The sequence below is a fragment of the Oenanthe melanoleuca genome, chromosome 26 (assembly GCF_029582105.1).
Source record: "Oenanthe melanoleuca isolate GR-GAL-2019-014 chromosome 26, OMel1.0, whole genome shotgun sequence".
Taxonomy (NCBI): Eukaryota; Metazoa; Chordata; class Aves; order Passeriformes; family Muscicapidae; genus Oenanthe; species Oenanthe melanoleuca.
The window spans coordinates 4,905,978-4,924,697 of record NC_079359.1 but is presented as its reverse complement, the minus strand read 5'-3'; the positions used below and the strand labels follow the sequence as shown (position 1 = coordinate 4,924,697).

Sequence of the window (18,720 nt, the reverse complement as noted above, 5' to 3'; positions counted from 1 at the left end):
CCAGGGCCTCCCCACCCTCACAGGCTGCTATAGTGATGTCTGTAATTCTGACCTTTTGGAAAATACCATTTATGAAATGTTGTTGTGCCTTGTGGTGGCAATGAGATCTGATTCAGAGAAGTGAAAGTGTTTTGTTTAGGCAGATTAGGTTCAGTAACTGTTAAATACAAAGTAAGTTTACAACACAGCATAAATATTAGTATCTCATGAAGGCAATAAGACTGTTATGAAGAAATTGTGTTTTCCAACAGAAGCTGTTGTGTTGAAAGTACCAACAGCATGAGAATAACACCTGGAGGTGTTTCTCATGGTCAAGTGGAGTAAGACCATACAGGTGCAATTTACTCATGCAGAAATGGCCAGCCTCACCATTCTGCCCCCTGGGCTCCCATTTTTTGGGGCTCACAAAGGATTCCAGTGGTTTCTTGTGCTGCTGGTTAATTTTCACACTTTCAGAAGTGGGGCCACTCCTTCACTGACACACAGCCACATGCTGCTAGCAGCTGAGATTGCTGCTGTGTCTGAGTGTGTGTGCCCAGACCTCAGGGCACACTGCTGGGGGACACCTCAGCCTCTGGGAAAAGCACTGGGCTCCATTTTTCCAGGGTGGGCTCCATCCAGCCTGCAAAGTGCCCAGGGCTGATGAGTCTGGGCTGCAGGAGCTGCCAGGGGCACCCTGCCTGCTGAAGGGTGAATGAAGCTCTCTGCTAGCTGGCTCTGCTCCAGGCTAGAGTGCTGATTTTTGAATGGGAGATTAGGTCCTCTTTTATTTTGGCTTTTGGCACATCAGCCTGAAGGTGAAACCCCTAAGCTGGAGCAGCAAATAAACCCTGTCCCAGCACGCAGGCTGCCTGTGCTGGGGGCTGTGGCAGTGCCCCAGGACCCTCTGGATGTGCCCAGCACCCCAGCACCCCCAGGACCCTCTGGATGTGCCCAGAACCCCAGCACCCCAGCACCCCAGCACCCCCAGGACCCTCTGGATGTGCCCAGCACCCCAGGACCCCCAGCACCCCCAGCCCTGGCCCCTCTGTACTCACAGCTCCTCCAGGAAGCGCAGGTGCCGGAGCGCCCTGGGCTGCAGCTGGCTGATGTTGTTCATGCTCAGGTCTCTGGCAGAAAGGAAAGACAGAGGTTTCTGATCAGTCTCGCAGTGGTTTGCATGGAATAAAGCTCAGTGCCAGGCTCTGTGTCCCCTCTCTGCTGAGTGGGAGGGTGAGAAGCCTCTGCAATCAGCATTTCAGCATCAACACCTGATCCCAGCCCGGGCTGTGCCTGCAGAGCAGCAGCCAGACAGAGCTGGCTCCTTCAGGGTGGTCTGCCTGGGCTTCTGCAACTTATGAAGCAAGTTAGGACATTCCCCAAAGCACAGGAGTACTGCTGTCTTCACAGAGAGTGAACAGGGAGCCCTGTGGCACTGGAATAGGACAGTGTGTCCCTGAGCATCTCTCTGTCACCATGGTCATGCCAGCCCCACAGGGAGCTCTGCCAGTGTGGGGACAGACATCTGCTTTGGAGGAGACAGCAGCCCATGGGCTCCATCCCCCTGGAATGACTTTCTCTATGCTGTACAAACTAGAGAAGCACACCAGGACTGAGAGCAGAGGTTGGCTCTGTGGGCTTGTTAGGAGGTGGAAGGAACCTGTGCTTGTCTCACTCTCCACCTATCTCCATCTCATCTCCACCTCCACCTCCATCTCCATCTCCATCTCCATCTCCATCTCCATCATCTCCATCTCCATCTCCATCTCCATATCTCCATCTCCCTCTCCCTCTCCAGGCTTTTCTCCTCTGCTCAGGCTCCAGTAGAGCCCCTGGAGGAGGCTGTGCTGGTACCCCAAGGGTCCAGGCTGCTGCTGAGTCTGGAGCCCTGTGCATGTCACAGAGTCTTTATAACTTTATTTCCTCCAAAGAAGTAGTAGAAAACTTGCCAAAAATCTATGAGAATTCAAAATTCTGTTTTCAGAATGAGTGCAAAAAGAAAATTATTGCCTGCACTGTTCTGTGTACAATGCTGCATTCTATATTTGGTGATCCTGGGATACAAGGGTTAATTTTTTTTTTGGTGCTGCTTCTATTTTTATTTTTAAACCCCCAAGGGCAGTTGCTACTTAGCACCCATTAAAACATCTTTTTTCCCTACATCAAAGTGTCTCCTGTTTGTGTTGTAATGAATCTCTCTGATGTTTTGACATGTTGTGGAACAATGTGAAAATAAGGAAAAATAATGTAAAATGAAAGGCTGTGAAAGAAAACACAGATCTGAAACACTCAAGATCTCCTTGGAACTGTGAGGCATGTTCCCTAAGTTCCTTCTGCTGGCAGTGCAGAGAATACCCTCACTTGCTGCAGGAGCCACTCCCAAGCCCCTTGGAGCTGTTCTGAGTGCCAGGGGCTCCCCAGGTGTGATGGGGACACACCTGGGGGTGGTGGCTGCAGATGTGCAGACCCCAGCACCAGTCCCAGACAGCAGCAGGGCTGTGGGTGGCTCAGGATATGGGACATCAAAGATCTTTTAGAATCACAGAATCAGTGGTTGGGGCTGGAAAGGACCTCAAAGCTCATCTCATCCCACCCCTGCCAGGCCAGGGACACCTTCACTGCCCCAGGTTTCTGCAAGTCCTGTCCAGCTTGGCCTTGGACACTTCTTTGCTCCTGCCCTGATCCACACCTACACTGGTTTCTGAAAAAATCTTCCAAAAGGCAGAGGAGAGATACCATTACCATTATCCCATCACTTTGGCAGCTCCATGTGGTTTTTCTGTAAAACCTCCCTCCCCTCCCTCCCACCTGGGGCTCCTGCCCAAGGGGGTCTCTCCCAGCATCTCTTGGGCAGTGAAGAAAAGCACAGCCTGTATTCTCAAGATTGTTACACAGAAAATATTGTGAGTAATTTTATTTTAAAGTCACTGGTGCTCTGGCTGTTTGAACACTCTGGTGGTTTGCAGTCCTGCAGGACTCAAGTGTAAAACACCTACCCTGGCAACCCTGAAAGGGCACCCCAAAAGTGCAAATCTGTGGTTTGCCAGCTGATGAACAGCAAGACAAAGGTTCCAGGGACTCAGTTTGGCCATGAACTCTCCAGGTCCTGCAGGGATCCCCCCCAGCCCCTCCAGACAGGGGACATCACACACAAATTGGTGTGGTGGATTCCTGGCCTGGCCTGGTGTGAGGACAGCAGGGAATGTGCAGGGACAAATGGAGTGAAGGAAGAACAAATGGAGTGAAAGAAGAACAAATTCCTCCAAGGGCTGGAAATAAACTTCCCAAGCACAGCCCTGGGCCCAGTGATTTTTCTGGCCACAAAAGTATGAGATGTTTCTCCACAGGCTGTCCATGCTTGTGTGAAAGCTGAGGCACAGGATTCTTGCCTCAAGTGTTGTGGGAGTAAATATTTGACTTATTACTCACTTAAAGATGTTGTTGACTTGTTGCTGTGTTTTCCCAAGCTCGTGCTTTTCCTCTTAGTAAAGTTTCTTATGTTATGTACATCCCCAACACATGCAAGGGTGGAAATGCTTCCTGTCAGAGCAATCAGAGAAGCTGTTTATCTCTTCAACTGTTTGGGGTTACTTCAGTCAGCCACATTTAGTTAATTTAAAAGGAACCCATGGCATTTGAACCTTGTTGGATTATTTTTTTCTGCAGCATCCAGGAGAAGAAATAAGGATCCATGGCCTACATGGGTTAGGGGCTCCTCTGACCTTTCTCAGCTGTGTCAGTGGCTTTGCCTTTCCAAGCTAGGGCTCTCTTCTGAGGGACTGAGCATCCAGGGAAGCCAAGCAAGTGCTGTCTGTGCATGGCTCCTGTAATTTGCACTGGATAAACCATCCAAAGGTGAGGTCTGTGCCAGAGCAGGCAGTAGAGAAGAGCACAAAAAGTATGACTCAAATCCCAAAGTCCCTTAAACTCTAAAAGAAATTAGAAAGGAAGGAGAAGAAATGGGGTGCTGCAGCTTCACCCAGGCTTGCAGTGCAGGACCTGCAGAGGAACTGAACAGATTTGTGCCTTTGAGCCCATGGTAGCAGAGCAGTGATGCTCTGGGACATCCCCTGCTCCTCCTTCCCCAGGGACTGGCCTGTCTGTCCTCTCTACAAATATCAAATAAAAGCAGGAATTCTTTTGCTGTCAAATCATCCTTCATGGTCTGGAAAGCTGCCAGTGGAGTGAACAGCTCTATACTCCCAAAGCTGAAACTGTGCTCTCCCATCACCTGCTCCCAAGAAGCAATGCCTTTTAGTGCCCCTTGCACTGGGTGTAGAAAGCAGCTATGCTTTAAATGGCACTGCCCCAAAGCCATCATGGCTGTAATTAGTGTGATTTAACTTCCCCCTTCCCCAACTAATTCTGAACATTTATTGTAAGCATTTCTAACTTGTACCTGCAGGAAAACTGAGACACAGTTCATGGAAACTGAGCTCATGTGATTCAGCCTCAGACCTTACAACTCCTCTGGCCCTCGAGGGGTTCCTTAAATTATTTGCTTTGATGTCACCTTCTTTCATGAACAACCTTTGATTATTCACTGATTAGCTGATCTTCCTTCCCAAAAAATGAGGTGACCCACACACACAGGGCTCCCTGCTGGGACTGCCTGCCACGCTCTCCACCCCTGCTGTGAGGTGGTGACCACAGAGTTTTAGCTGAGGGGTGATAGGATCTTTAGGGATCAAAGGGGTTTCTCCCTGGCACGGCTGCTGGGCAGGCTGTGGTGCTCTGGGCTGTGGGTGCCACCTGGGCAGTGTGCAGCTCTGGAGTCTTCGTGTCAGGGTAGATGGTGGGGGACAAAACTCAAGTGCTCTGTTGAAGCTAAAGGTTGCACTTGCAGTTTATTATTTATTTATGATTTATTATTATTTATTATTATTTATTTATTAAGATGCTGCTAGGGGCTGCCTGGCACAGCCACAGAGCAGGACTAAAGAGATAAAAGGGGGGAGAGAGAGAGAAGAGGGAGAAGAGAGCAAGAAGAAGAGCAAGAGGAGGTATTAGAGTTAAGAGGAGCAAGGGGGGGAGAGAGAAAGAAGAGAGAATAAGGAGAAGAGGAGGGATGGAGAGAGAAAGAAGAAGAGGGAGAAGAGAGCAAAAAGAAGAGCAAAAGAGCAATTTCCCGTTTGCAATACAATAAATCTTCTTCCATGATGAATATTCTAATTCCCACTAACCAATCTAACACAAAATACAAATTCTATAGCATTTACATGCAGCCTATAGGAATCCTTATATTAGCATAATGTGTTACATTCTAAACTCTAAGATCTAATCTTTGGACCCTGGTAAGTCTTTTTGTGACCTTTGGAGCTGCTCTCTGGCAGAGGGCATTGTTCAATCAAGAGGGGATTACCTTCAGGAGCCATCCCATTGTTTCATGGGAATTCAGGAACTAGGGCTTGGCATCTCAAACGTGGCTTTCATTTCAATCTCGCTTATGGTTTCAGATTCTGGCCATTCATATTTGCAAGATTTCTCTGTCTCCTCTTTCCCAACACGCAGCCCCAAGGCACAAGGCAGAGGAGGCACCTGCAGGGCTGGGGGGAAGTGCGAGGAGGGCAGGACTGGCTGCTGCACAAGCACAAAGGGGCTGCACAAATCACATCCTGCAAGCCCTGCCTGAGACAAGCAACATCCCCAGCACGGACAGAGGGATTGATGCCTCTCTCAAGGCTGCCCACAAACCTGGGGGAAGATGAGCCCTGCCCAAGAGCCCCAAAGCTCCTGAGGTGAGTCCTCCTGTGTTCCCCCAGGGATGTGCTGCCATGGAAATTAAGAGAAGCAAACAGACCTGAAGCAGCACAGGTCGAAGCCCCAAGAGTAACACAACAGGACCAGGAGGATTTGGAGGGGAAACAGCAGGGGCAGGGCTTGGCTGAGGCCAAGCAGAGACCTCAGAGCCAGATGTGCATCTGGGAGTAGAAAATTGCACAGCTGGGAGAGAGATGCTCTCCTGGGGCATCCCAGGACAGATGTTCTACAGAAAGAGAACTCCCACCTGTGGCTGGGAGATTCCCCAGCCACCTCTGTCTGCTCCAAAGGGGCAGAAACTCTGGTCCCCAGAGGGGCTCTCCATGGGTCCCTCTGTCACTCAGCAGACCAAGAAGTCTGTGTCCTCCTGCTCTGCAGCTGCCTCCAAGAATTTTGCTCTGCAAGGTTTCTGCAGCTCAGCTGTTCCTGGACCCTCACAGAGCCACAGTGGGGCACTCCATGGGCTTCTGGGTTCCTGGTGCCTCAGCAGAACCCTGTGTGTGGCTACAGCTGGAAATGATGACAGACATGGCCCTGGTCACTGGACAAGGCTTTCAGTGTTTTGGGAAATGGATCTCTTGCTCCCTGTTTGTAACAATGCAAAATCACCCCAAAAGAGAAATCTGACTGAGATCCTGGTTTGAGCCTACAGGAAGCTGCTAATCCTGGATGGTGGCTGTTTTCTCAGCCCCTAAATTGCTCTGCTGTATGAATATGTTCATATTTTTCAAGCTGTTCAGGATATTAACACTTCAAGATGTCCAGGATCTTCTGTGCTCTCTTCCCAGCCCAGACTCAGCCTGGCTCCTCTCACTTCTGGTGCTGAACATGTGGCTTCCTGGGCCATAAAAATCTCCTTTCTTACACTCAGGCAGGTGAGCAGAAATTCTTATGATTCCCATCCTTATCCTGAAAAGGCCCAGCACTAGGCCTGTTCTTGTAGGGTGTGAAACAAGAAATGCTGGGTGCTGGGCACTGTCTGTGCCTGGCCACTCTCATTAGCATCCAGTCAAAATGCACAGTTACACCATCAGAAAAGCAGCCCAAAGGCAACAAATGATGGTTTCTGAAATACTTCAGATTATACTAGGGTGATTCATAAAGGTTCTCACTCTCTCTTTTCCTCTTTATCTTGAAATCTCCAAGGTCACCACAAAATGCCTGAATTGCCTGGGGCAAAGCTGGGGCTGAGGGTAGAACAGTACCTGGAGCCATAGAACCAGCTGAAATCCTTCCTCAAGCCTGCAGGCTGAAAACTGCACTGAAGGCAGTCTCCATAAAGAGAAGGAGAAAGGGAAGATAAAGAGATCAAAGCAGCAAGAGTTCATTTGCATCACACCATATCTGGAGGCACCAGCACTGCTGCCATCCCATATCACTGCAGTGGGCAAGAGCAGAACGTGTTTCTACTCCCACCTCTCCACGTCTGAAACAGATCAGGCATCTTGGATCATCCCCCATGTGTAGGCCCTACCCAGATCTCCACAGCATTTCAATAATAAAGTCTCAGCCAAGGCCAGTTTCCAGGGTGAGACTGAGCCCATTCCTTCCCCAGAAGGTGTTTGGAAGCTGGGTCTGAGCAGTGGGAGCAGTGACCTTGGCAAGCAAGGCTCTGATGACACTGTGGCTGCTGCACCTTGTCTGATATGGGATCAGATCTGGGGCTCTTTCTGACCCCAGGGGCTCTACAGGCACCTACCTCTGAGCTCTATGGGCTCCTGCTCTGAGCTCTTACTTGTTGGGTAATTCTCTAAATAAGCAAAGCAGCTAATACTTAAAAAGGTTATTTATTACAAAGCACATCAGTCTCAACAGGCAATAGCAAAAGCAATGGCAAAGCAGCAGCAATAAGCAATGGCTAGGAGCCACAATGGCTAAAGCAAGTGGCTAAAAGCAACAAATCTCCCAATACATGCTGTTATAGATGATTTTTCCAACAAACTGAGACCTCAAACTACTCTGTAACCTATTAGAATTCTAGTTTCTTAGCTCACCAGGTTATGTATAACAATACACATCAAATCTGTCTTGTTCTATCTAAGAAATGTCAGCAATATTCTCACTGCAGCTCTATTATGTCTAAGTCCTGTCTACAGCTGCAGGCCTGGAGCCTCTGCTGAAGATACCAACATGTTTGCAACCTTCAGTAGAACACTCTCTGCTACCCTGGTATCTGAGGCCTTTTACTCACTAAAAGATCAGAACTCACTCTAAGATTTATCCAATCCCTTGGGCTGTTGGCTGTGCTGGGCAGTCACTGCTTCCCTCAGACACAGCTCAGCAGAAGATGGAGCAAGGCAATGAACCAGCAGCAGAGACAGACAAAGATTTTTGGCTGATATCTTCTTTGCCAAATGTGCTTGTGGAATATAATTCAAGACTGGTAAGTCAGCATCAGGTTTTCAAATTTGTTGAGGCAAAGGCTGCAAAACTCTGAAAATACTAAAATGCTCTGGTTTCATACAGACTCTTGGAATACATAATTCTTCATGCAAATTGACATAGTTAAATAGATTGAATTGCTTGAAATCAGTTCAGACAAAACATTGTCTTCTGAGAACAAAGGCTCCTGCTTTTCAGCTTGTGAGAACAATTGGAATATATTGTTCTAGGATATTGTTCTAGGGTTTTTTTCCCGTTTCCTACAGTTTGTCCATCTCCATTTACAAAGACCACCAGCCAGGAATCAGAAAGGACCTGGTGAAAGGCCAGCTAATCTGATCAAGGCTGACTGAAATACTCCCAGTGTCTTTTCCAGAACAACAGCAAAGCTTGAAATACAATATTTGCTTTCTGTTTTCTGCATAGAGAACAGTTCTCCAGCAGTAACATCTTTATCACATCACACACACTCTGGGGATCCAATTAGGAAACATGTTTTAGGATTATCTGAGCTGCAGGTCCAAGCAGGTGCCTCCCATCAGTGTCTTTGTGAAGTCAAACATGGTTTTGTTTGACTCAGCCAGGTGCTTGGACTGGGCATTGGAGGATTCCAGTCAATTCTTCCTCATTCAACTTTCCCAATGGAAACTTGAGACGTTCTGGCAAACACCAGGATGTTCTGAAGGAAATATTCAATTTGAGGACAAAAGTGCATTTTGCAACTTAAGAATCCCTCAGCCAGGAACTTCCCTCTCCCATTGAGCAGCTCCTGTGCAGAGTTTGCCTGGAGAAACAATGCCAGGAGCTGCTTGTTTTGGAGCCAGATTTTCAGAAGAGCTCAGCTTCCCTGTAGGCACCTCAGTCTGGATTTCACAAAGAAGTAGCACCAGCAGTATCTATTGACATAACTCTATTTTTGAGCACCAAATATACTGAGAACTTAAAACCCACTGCCATGGGTTAACCCTGTTACCAAACTAGTTACCAAACTAGTCTGTATCATTATCATGATGGGATCAGTACCCATGCCTTTAAAATCTCATTTCCACCAATTCTGTATTTCAGTTATAATCACTTTTATCATCATTTCACTGTCAGTTCACACATGGTGAGAGAACTCTGCACCCACAACAGGCTTGGATTTTTCGACAAAAGTGCTTCACAGCGTGGGAACTTGCTCTGAGCAGCAAGGGAGGAAAAGCCTGGCAAAATGAACATTTTCCTAAGCTCCTGAGTCAAGAGCACGTGGAACTGGCTGGGGCAGTAAAGCAGGACCTGCTGGAGTCAGCAGGGATTGGAGACCAGAGCAGGGAGCTGGTTCATGGGGAACAGAACCACATCCTCTCTCTCTCCCTTGCCTTGTCCTTTGTGAGCTCAGGACCCCAAGCCCATGAGACAAGGGTTTAACTGCAGACCAGAACCAGGGCAGGCACCACTCTGGTCATTGTTTAGGCTTCAGCAGACCTACCACGTAGTTTTATAGACTATAGACTGGATTTCTATAGACTGGTCTGGTGTGGCTTCCTCCCATCCCTCAACACCTCTGAGATCACCCTGAGGACCAGGCTGACATTTCCCAATCTGCCTCTGCTGCTCTCAGCTGCTCAGAGCACTCTGCAGCCCTCTGCCCTGTGCACACAGGTGCTGCTTTGTCTCTGGCTCTCTCAAAACTGATTTTCCCCTCATCTGTTCTCCTGGCAAAGCTCTGGGATCTGGTGAAGACAGGGATTTCTGTGATATTCTCCCAGCTCTTGGTTCTTCCTGCCTTCTCTCAAAATCCCACTGATTCTTCTTTCATTTCCTTTCTCTTGACCAGGTATCAGCCCACACCCTTTAACAGAGTTTGATGTGGGCTCATTTTGCAAACTGTAAATTCAACCACTAATTTCTGTTGGACCAGATGCCTGTTGGCATCTTCAATGAATGGTTTCCTTTTCTCAGACCCTCCTCTTTTTATCTCCTACCACATTCACCCTTTATAATTTAGACTACTAATTCTGTTCCTTACTTCTGCCTTCACTTCATCTCATGGGTTTAAGGGTCTGTGATTCCTTGGCTTGTCCCTGAGGCCTTTTGAAGGCTGGTGCTGCATTTGTCCCCTTGCATTTTCCAGGCAGGACTGGTTTGAGCAGTGGGCTAAGCACAATGGTTAGTGGGTCAATAGTCTCACATTTGGATGCCTTTAGGAGCTGTGCAAATACCACCTGATATTTTTTGTTATTCATCCTACCCATTTGTTTTCAGATTTGTCCACATTAAGAATGACTTTGAGGGAAGCACCCACAGCCTGTTCTCAGGGAACAACAAAGAAAATTATTTAATTTTATGGTGATTGTCTTGTGTTTGAGCAGCTCTTCCCACCCCTGCCACCTTTTGGCCTGTTGGATTGCCTGCATCTCCTGTCTTAGAGATATTATTAGTGGTTGCAATTACATAGGAAAAGTCATTAGCTATTAAGAGTTGTCTGGCTCATTTGCCCCATTTCCCATGTGAAGGGGTGCAGGGCACTGACTCCCTTTGCACAATCCTCAAATTCCTAAAGCCATTTGGAGAAAGGGGAGAACATTCATGTCTGATGTTTGTCTGCATCAGTTTGTCCTCAGAGGTGATGCCATCCCTGCCAGGATTTGGGAGGAAGGTCCCTGGCCCTGGCCCAGCCTGTGTGAGTCAGACAAGTCCTGGTTGTGCCAAGACTTGGCTGTGGAGACACCAGGCTGCTCCCCCCACCTCTGGGCAGGTGACCACACTGCCCTGGGAGCCAGATTGGGCTCATTTGGCTTCCTTCATCCACTGTCAGACCAGCATGAAAGCACCTGGAGAGCAGCTCTGAAGCCAGAGGGGCTGTGGGTGCCTCAATCCCTTTGTGTCCCTGTGTAGGATTATTTCCATTGGACATCAAGGTTTGGGAAATCAGGCAAGAGTGATGAGAAAAGAGAGCATTACTCTTGATCTTGAAAATGAGCTTGTGGGGTATGTCTTTACAAAACTGCAGCTCAGAGACATCTGAAGTTGGGCAAGGGAATCCTCAGAAGATAAAACAAAAATTATCTGTTGGACCAGAAAGAAACTTGAGTATTTGGTGATGCCCTTTGGCCTATGTAATCTGCAGTTACCTTGCAAAATTTTTTAATTATATTTTTTAGATATTTACTAGATTCCTTTATAATAATGATCTTGGACAACAGCATTATTCTCTTCACAGAACATGAGCCAACCTGAGCAGCTTGTAAAATCAGTCCCAGAGTATTTGAGTTGTCACAACTCATATTACAAATTAGAGAGGTAAAATTCTGAAAGATCTTCCACTGAACTGCTGGGCTGCTCCAGCTCCCCAAAGGCAATGGAAATGAACTCTGAGAAATCACAGACGTGGCCACGCCACAGACAGTTGCTGGGTTTGGTGCTTCCTTAGCTTCATTAGCTTTTATCACCAATTAATTAAAGACTTCACCAAATAATCTTCCCATTTCTGGACTTATTAAAGAGGGGGATGTTTGACTCTCACCACCTCAGCGTGATGTGCATGCCTACATCTGAGCTAGACTTTGGATTTCCTGTCTAGTTGGATGAGGACAAACCAGTCCTCTCACTGTGTGATTCATGCTGCCTGCTTCAGATGTGCATTTTAGGTGGGGATAAATCACACCCTGCTTGCTGAGGAAATATGGGATAATTTTGAACAGGTTTTTATAATTGTCCCATTCATAATGCCCACAGACCCTTCCCACCAGATCACTGTGAAAGCAGCTCTTTCTCACTGTGCTGGAGGAGCAGCTGCAGTCACAGCTTCCTCCCTCCATGAGCTGTTTTTAGTGATGACAGCAGCTGAATTCAGAGAATTAGCTGCAATAGATGATTTATTCACTGCTATATATTCACTTTAAGGTAATGGGTAAATATAGAAATTAAACTAAACTCTGGGATGATGGTTTGGCTTGTTCTGTTTGATTGACTGGTTGTATTTTATCCTGCATTCATCCTTTCATTTATCTGTACAATTGTTTGGACTGACAGGTTGAGGTCTATCAATTCTCTGTCACACTAAATTACAAAAGGCCAGATTTCTCACCTAGGCCAGACTGTGCCTCCTGTACCCTTCTGCTTCACAAGGGTTTACAGTCCCTTCTGAAAATATCAAAGGAAGTCTTTAAAGCCCAGCCAGGTTTTCATTGTTGAGAGTCTCCAACTTCATCAAAAGAAGAGACAGTCTAGACAAAACACCTACAAACCTCACTCTCATCTAAAAATGTGACTGTTGTTTTTGTGGGGAACCCTTCACAATTTCTGCCCAGATCCACCCAATAAATTACATCTTTGCTGCTTTGAGTTCTTCCTCTGTTTCATGAATCCTCATGAACACACATTTGAAAAAGCACTTCCCTCCCTCTCATCTATGTTGGTGACCCTCCAATCAAAAAAAAAAACCAACGAACTGATTATGAGGGAACTCACAGGGCACATTTCTTTGCTTTGAGATCTATTACATTTGAGAACTCCTGGAAAGCCACTGAAAACCTCATGAAAATTTGCCATCCATCATACACTGGGAAATCCAGGAGGAGTCTCTACAGAGGCTCCCTGTCCAGGGAAACCCCTGATAAACAATGGGCCAAAAGCTCCCCACACTCAGCTGCCAATGGCTGCTCAAAACTCTGCCTAGAAATCTCTTAATAATTCCTCTTTGAGCTCTAATCCAGCCATTTCCTATCCCATAGACATTATTTCTGTTTGGGAAAACATCTCTGCTTCTATTTTGTTCTGGTTTCAGTAGTTGCTCCAGGGGAGACCCACAGCTCAGCACGTGAGTGTCAGATGGGTTCTTGGAGGCTTTTTTCCCTTTCCAGGTTCCTGCCAGGAAAACAGGCCAGGAACACCTAAAACACTTGGAAAAGAGGAACATGAAGAGTCTGCACAAAGCCAGTCCTGGCTCTGCCTTTCTGAGCCACGAGCTCCTGCACACTGAGATGGAATAAAGCAGGAATAAAGATGGAATAAAGCAGGAATAAAGATGGAATAAAGCAGGACAGACCTGCCCAGGCTCTGCGGGCACCATGAGTGCAGCAGAACCAAACCTGCCCCACAGACAGAGACCCCCTGAGGAACAGCCCTGACCCATCCCAGCTCAGGAAATCATGGCCCTGACTCTCTCTGCCGCCTCCAGGACAGCTCTGGAGGAGATGGGAGCTCAGGCTGAAGCAGATCCACCCCATCAGTCCCTTGTGGCCACAAGTCCCAGCTGGAGTTCTTGCACCTCCCTCAGCAGAGGAGCCAGAGAGGCAATTCCCTGATGGGAGGAGTGCCATGAGAGCAGAACACTGAGAATGACACCTTGCTCTGTGCTGGGCACACACTCCTGGGACTCAGCTGCTGCTGCCACCTGAGGATGTTCTGCCCCCCAGAGCCATCCCTGTGTCCAGCACTGGCACAGGGACAGTGCTGCCCTCACCCCACCCATGCAGGAACCCACCCACAGGGCTAAAAGCAATTCTTTTAAACAGAGGCAATGCACAGGCAGCATTAAATAATCACAGTTCCAGGGGGAAACAGGAACTTTTGACAGCAGGACTCGGTTTGAGTGCTCACACTTGGAGAAAGTTTGGAAGTTCATGTTTTGACATCCCTGCTGGTAGCTGTGGTGTCAACAGCAAAGGGACCCTCAAGCAGAGTGTTTCTAATTCCTTTTTTTTGGGCAGATGTGATTCAGTGCAAACCCACTTGGCTGCATTACCTGGAAGCTGGTGGATGTGGAGGATTAAGAAGCAGGGAATGGCCAAAGATTTAGAGCAGAACTATTAAATCACCAAAGACAACACAGATGAGGTGGGTTCATCTGTTTAGATCAGTCCCCACATTCTTGCAGAAGCAGCAGAGCCAGAGGAATGCAGAGCCTCACACATCACTAATAATGAATTATTCCACTATGACTGTAATGGGAAGGTTTCACTAATTAGGAGTTTTTAAACTGCAGGGGGTGACCCTGGCAATGGCCAAGATCTATGGGCAGGCCCAATGTTCCCTGGTGCTCTCCTGGGTTGGGAAGTGATGAGCAGACCTTGTGCTGGGCAGTGCCTGAGTGCTCAGCACTGCTTCCACCCAGCTCCTGGTGCTGCTGGCAGGAGCAGAGTGGGACAGAGCTGTGTGGGAGGCAGGCAGGGCTCTGGGTGAGGCAGCCCGTGCCTGAGCCATGCTCTGCCCAGAGAGGAGAACGTGCAGCAAGGTAATTGAATAGCTTAGACACTGTTTATACCAGGTGCACCATCCAAGGCATTTTTAGCTGTTTTCTGCAGTTTTATCAAACACTCAAGGCTAATGAAAAATAAATTGTGCTAAATTGGGAGAGAAGAAGCCAAAAAACAGAATAACAAATTTAGAAGAGCCAAGATAAACCAATCATCTGGCCTGCAAGGCTCATGCAGGACACGTGGACAAGAGAGAGGCACCAATAAAAAATGCATGATTGCATGAACAGCAGTTTTAGAATCTATAAGCAGGGTCTGAAGTAAACAACAAATCAGATTCTCCATAATCACATGGATTTGCTGCCCAGGAGTCCTTCACAGCCTCTCCTTGTGGGGCTGTGTCCAAAGTGCCCAATGCCACCTGCAGCTGCTCTGGGTCCCAGAGCCCTGGGCACCTCCAGGCTGCCTGAGGGACACTGTCACCACACACAGTCAGCAGGACATGCCCTGCAGGGGCTCTCAGCACCCCTCCCCACCTCAGCATGCTCCTGCTGTCCATTCCTGCCAGGTAGGGACCGACCCAGAGGTTCCTCATGAAGGACAGAGCACACCCCAGCATCCCTTTTGCTCCCTGCAGAGTGTGGGGACCTTTCCTGCTGGCAGAGGATGCTGCTCTGTGGGAAGCCCTGAGCTCCAGCTCTGCTCCCTCCTTTGGCACAGACTGATGGAGCAACGAGCCCAGAGCCTGCCCTGCTCTCCTGGGAGAAGCATGTGGGCCATGTCTGGAGATCAGATGCCCTGTGGGTGATTCATTGGCATTCCCTCTGCTCATGCACCAAAAGATCATCTGGCCTGTCCAGACAAGTTTCACCAGTGTGAGCAACAGCAGCAGCCAGCAATTTCCCAAAATGACAATATCTGAGAGCCTGGAGCTGACAGGACCCACCTGTGGGAAACAGCCCACAGGTATTCTCAGGGAACATCTGGTGGGCACTGTTTACGGAATGTGAACAGTGAAATACCTTTCCTGGCTCTGAGAAATCCATCAAAGACCCTGGCTGGTGAAGGTTACACATCCTCCAAAATCCACAGGGCAAACAGCTCTGTGCACACTGCTGAGTGCTGGGCTGGGAAGTCCCAGGAGCAGCTGGCCAAGGGAAGGGGAAATGCCAGGCCCACTCCACCTGCAGCACTGCAGACAGGCTGAGCTGAGGGAGGAGAGCACTCTGCTGCTCCTGCACCTTCTGTCCCCATCAGCTCCTGCTGCTCTGGCCACAGGGCCAAGATTTCTGTGGCCCAGCTCTGGCTCCACAGAGCCAAATGCAGCTTGAGGAGGATGCTGGGCAGGTGGCTCCCCTGGCCCCTCCTCCCTTCTGGCTTCTCTAACAGCTCTGGGAAGGGCTTCTGGGACAGCCTGTGGCTCTCAAGGTGACCTGTCAGGTGTGGCTGTCATAGCCTGACCCTCCCTCCCCCCAGCTGTTCTGCACATCTGCAGCCTCTGTCTGCTTGAGGTCTGGCCACCCCCAGAGCCTCATCAAAATCTCAGTGCTGACAGGACAAAGCCAGGTCTCAGACACAAAACTTCACAGATCCAAATCTTCCTCACACCTGCCAAGAAGAAAAATGTCATAACTAAATATTAATTTTTGTTTGTACCTTTAGAAAAATCATGGTATGGCTGGGCCCTGCCCCAGAGGGCCACTCCCAGTTGTGTGGGGCTCTGGGAAAGACTGTGGGACTGCAGGGCATCAATATTACCTCCCTACCCCCAAACTGTGAGAAACATGGTCAGGGAGGATGTCACATAACTGATGAAAACCATTACAGAAAGAGCCAGATATAAAGTGAATAAAGATGATTGGTTTATCAGAATTGGATTGATTTATCAGAATTGGATTGGTTTATCAGAATTGGATTGGTTTATCAAGATGGAGCAGAATCCTGCCCATAACAGCAACAAGCATTTGCACCATGCTCTGGAAGATCAAGGCAAACATTCAGATCAGCTAAAGCATGATTCTAATCTGCTGTGGCCATGAATTAACATGGTGATAACAGGATCTGGAGAAAGAACCCTGATCTCTGCAAAACCCTGCCAGGGAGAAGTGCAAGCAGCTGGAGCTGGGCAAGCTGATGGAGATACAAACTGCTCCTGGCTGGGATGCTGAAAATGTTCCATCTGGAAGCCTGAGGGGTGCTGTAGTTTGGGTTTATGCTGATAACACAGCAGTCCTGGCTCACAGCAGCTCTCCCTCCCTCTGTCCCCACCAGGAGTGATCTGGGTGCATGTGAGAAGTGGGACAGAGCACAGTTTGGGCAGCTGTGATCTGAGCTGATCAAAAGATGTCCCACATCCTGTGACATCAGGCTCAGCACAGAAAGCTGTGGGGAAAAGGGCAGGAACCACGAGGTGTGACACAGCCTTGCTTCCCTGGAACACCTGGCTGGGGTGGGAAGCAGGACATGATTCCCTTGTTTTGTTCTTCTTGCACACCAGCTTTGCTCTACCTCCTAAACTCTCTTTGTCTTGGCCCCTGAGAGTTCTCAGTGCTGCTCTTCTGATCCTGTCCTGCTGGCACAGGGAGAGGGATCAGGCAGAGCTGGGTGGATCAGGCAGTGCTGGATGGATCAGGCACTGCTGGTGGATCAGGCAGAGATGGTGGATCAGGCAGAGCTGGTGGATCAGGCAGAGCTGGTGGATCAGGCAGTGCTGGGTGGATCAGGCAGAGCTGGTGGATCAGGCAGAGATGGTGGATCAGGCAGAGATGGTGGATCAGGCAGAGCTGGTGGATCAGGCAGTGCTGGGTGGATCAGGCAGAGCTGGTGGATCAGGCACTGCTGGGTGGATCAGGCAGAGCTGGTGGATCAGGCACTGCTGGGTGGATCAGGCAGTGCTGGGTGGATCAGGCACTGCTGGTGGATCAGGCAGTGCTGGTGGATCAGGCAGAGATGGTGGATCAGGCAGTGCTGGTGGATCAGGCACTGCTGGGTGGATCAGGCAGTGCTGGTGGATCAGGCAGTGCTGGTGGATCAGGCACTGCTGGGTGGATCAGGCAGTGCTGGTGGATCAGGCAGAGATGGTGGATCAGGCAGAGCTGGTGGATCAGGCACTGCTGGGTGGATCAGGCAGAGATGGTGGATCAGGCACTGCTGGTGGATCAGGCAGAGCTGGTGGATCAGGCAGAGCTGTTGGATCAGGCAGAGCTGTTGGATCAGGCAGAGCTGTTGGATCAGGCACTGCTGGGTGGATCAGGCAGAGATGGTGGATCAGGCACTGCTGGGTGGATCAGGCAGAGCTGTTGGATCAGGCACTGCTGGGTGGATCAGGCACTGCTGGGTGGATCAGGCACTGCTGGTGGATCAGGCACTGCTGGGTGGATCAGGCAGTGCTGGTGGATCAGGCAGAGATGGTGGATCAGGCAGAGCTGGTGGATCAGGCAGTGCTGGTGGATCAGGCACTGCTGGTGGATCAGGCAGAGATGGTGGATCAGGCAGTGCTGGGTGGATCAGGCAGAGCTGGTGGATCAGGCAGAGATGGTGGATCAGGCACTGCTGGTGGATCAGGCACTGCTGGTGGATCAGGCAGTGCTGGGTGGATCAGGCACTGCTGGTGGATCAGGCAGAGATGGTGGATCAGGCACTGCTGGTGGATCAGGCACTGCTGGTGGATCAGGCAGTGCTGGGTGGATCAGGCAGTGCTGGTGGATCAGGCAGAGATGGTGGATCAGGCAGAGCTGGTGGATCAGGCACTGCTGGTGGATCAGGCAGAGATGGTGGATCAGGCACTGCTGGTGGATCAGGCAGAGATGGTGGATCAGGCAGTGCTGGTGGATCAGGCACTGCTGGGTGGATCAGGCAGTGCTGGTGGATCAGGCAGAGATGGTGGATCAGAACTCCTGCTCAGGAGCAGCACACACAGGCTGCCTTGCAGGGAAGTGCTCTGGGCCAGTCCAGCCTTGCATTTGCTGCAGCTCATCGAGTGTCTTGTGCTTTTCCCTGGACAGCAGCACTGCAGCCAGAGTGAGAGCTGTCCTGTTTGCTGATCCCCTCTTCTGAGAAGTCCCAGCCCACACCATCTCTTTTCTTGGACTGTGGCACAATGACCCTGAGGAGCCACTCAGCCACCCCAGCCTGCTTTCCTTCTGGGGCAGCCCCATCAGCAGTTCAGTCCCTAATCTTGGGCTCCTGCAAAGAAAAGCCCAGGACACAGAGAGAGAGACTCTGCTCCCCATCTTCTCCATCAGGCAAGATTTCCTGCTCCTACAGTCTCACACATACTCATGGGCTTTATTACTTGATTTTCCCTCCTAATCTGTTGCCCTCTGCTGCCACTTTATCAGCCAGCACCATTCTGAGCTGCAGCTCACCCTTCCTCTCTGTTCCATAAATATTATTGCCATCCACACACAGCTCAGACCCT

The 18,720-nt window shown here is 49.4% G+C and overlaps 1 protein-coding gene across 1 annotated transcript in view; it reads right to left on the bottom strand.

The window, feature by feature from the left end:
- The window catches only part of LGR6 (leucine rich repeat containing G protein-coupled receptor 6), a 109,845-nt gene that overhangs the window by 78,498 nt on the left and 12,627 nt on the right, over window positions 1-18,720 (bottom strand). Inside the window, exon 2 of the mRNA XM_056511562.1 lies at window positions 1,038-1,109. Within this exon, the coding sequence (XP_056367537.1) occupies window positions 1,038-1,109 (72 nt within the window). The remainder of the gene's footprint in view (window positions 1-1,037; window positions 1,110-18,720) is intronic.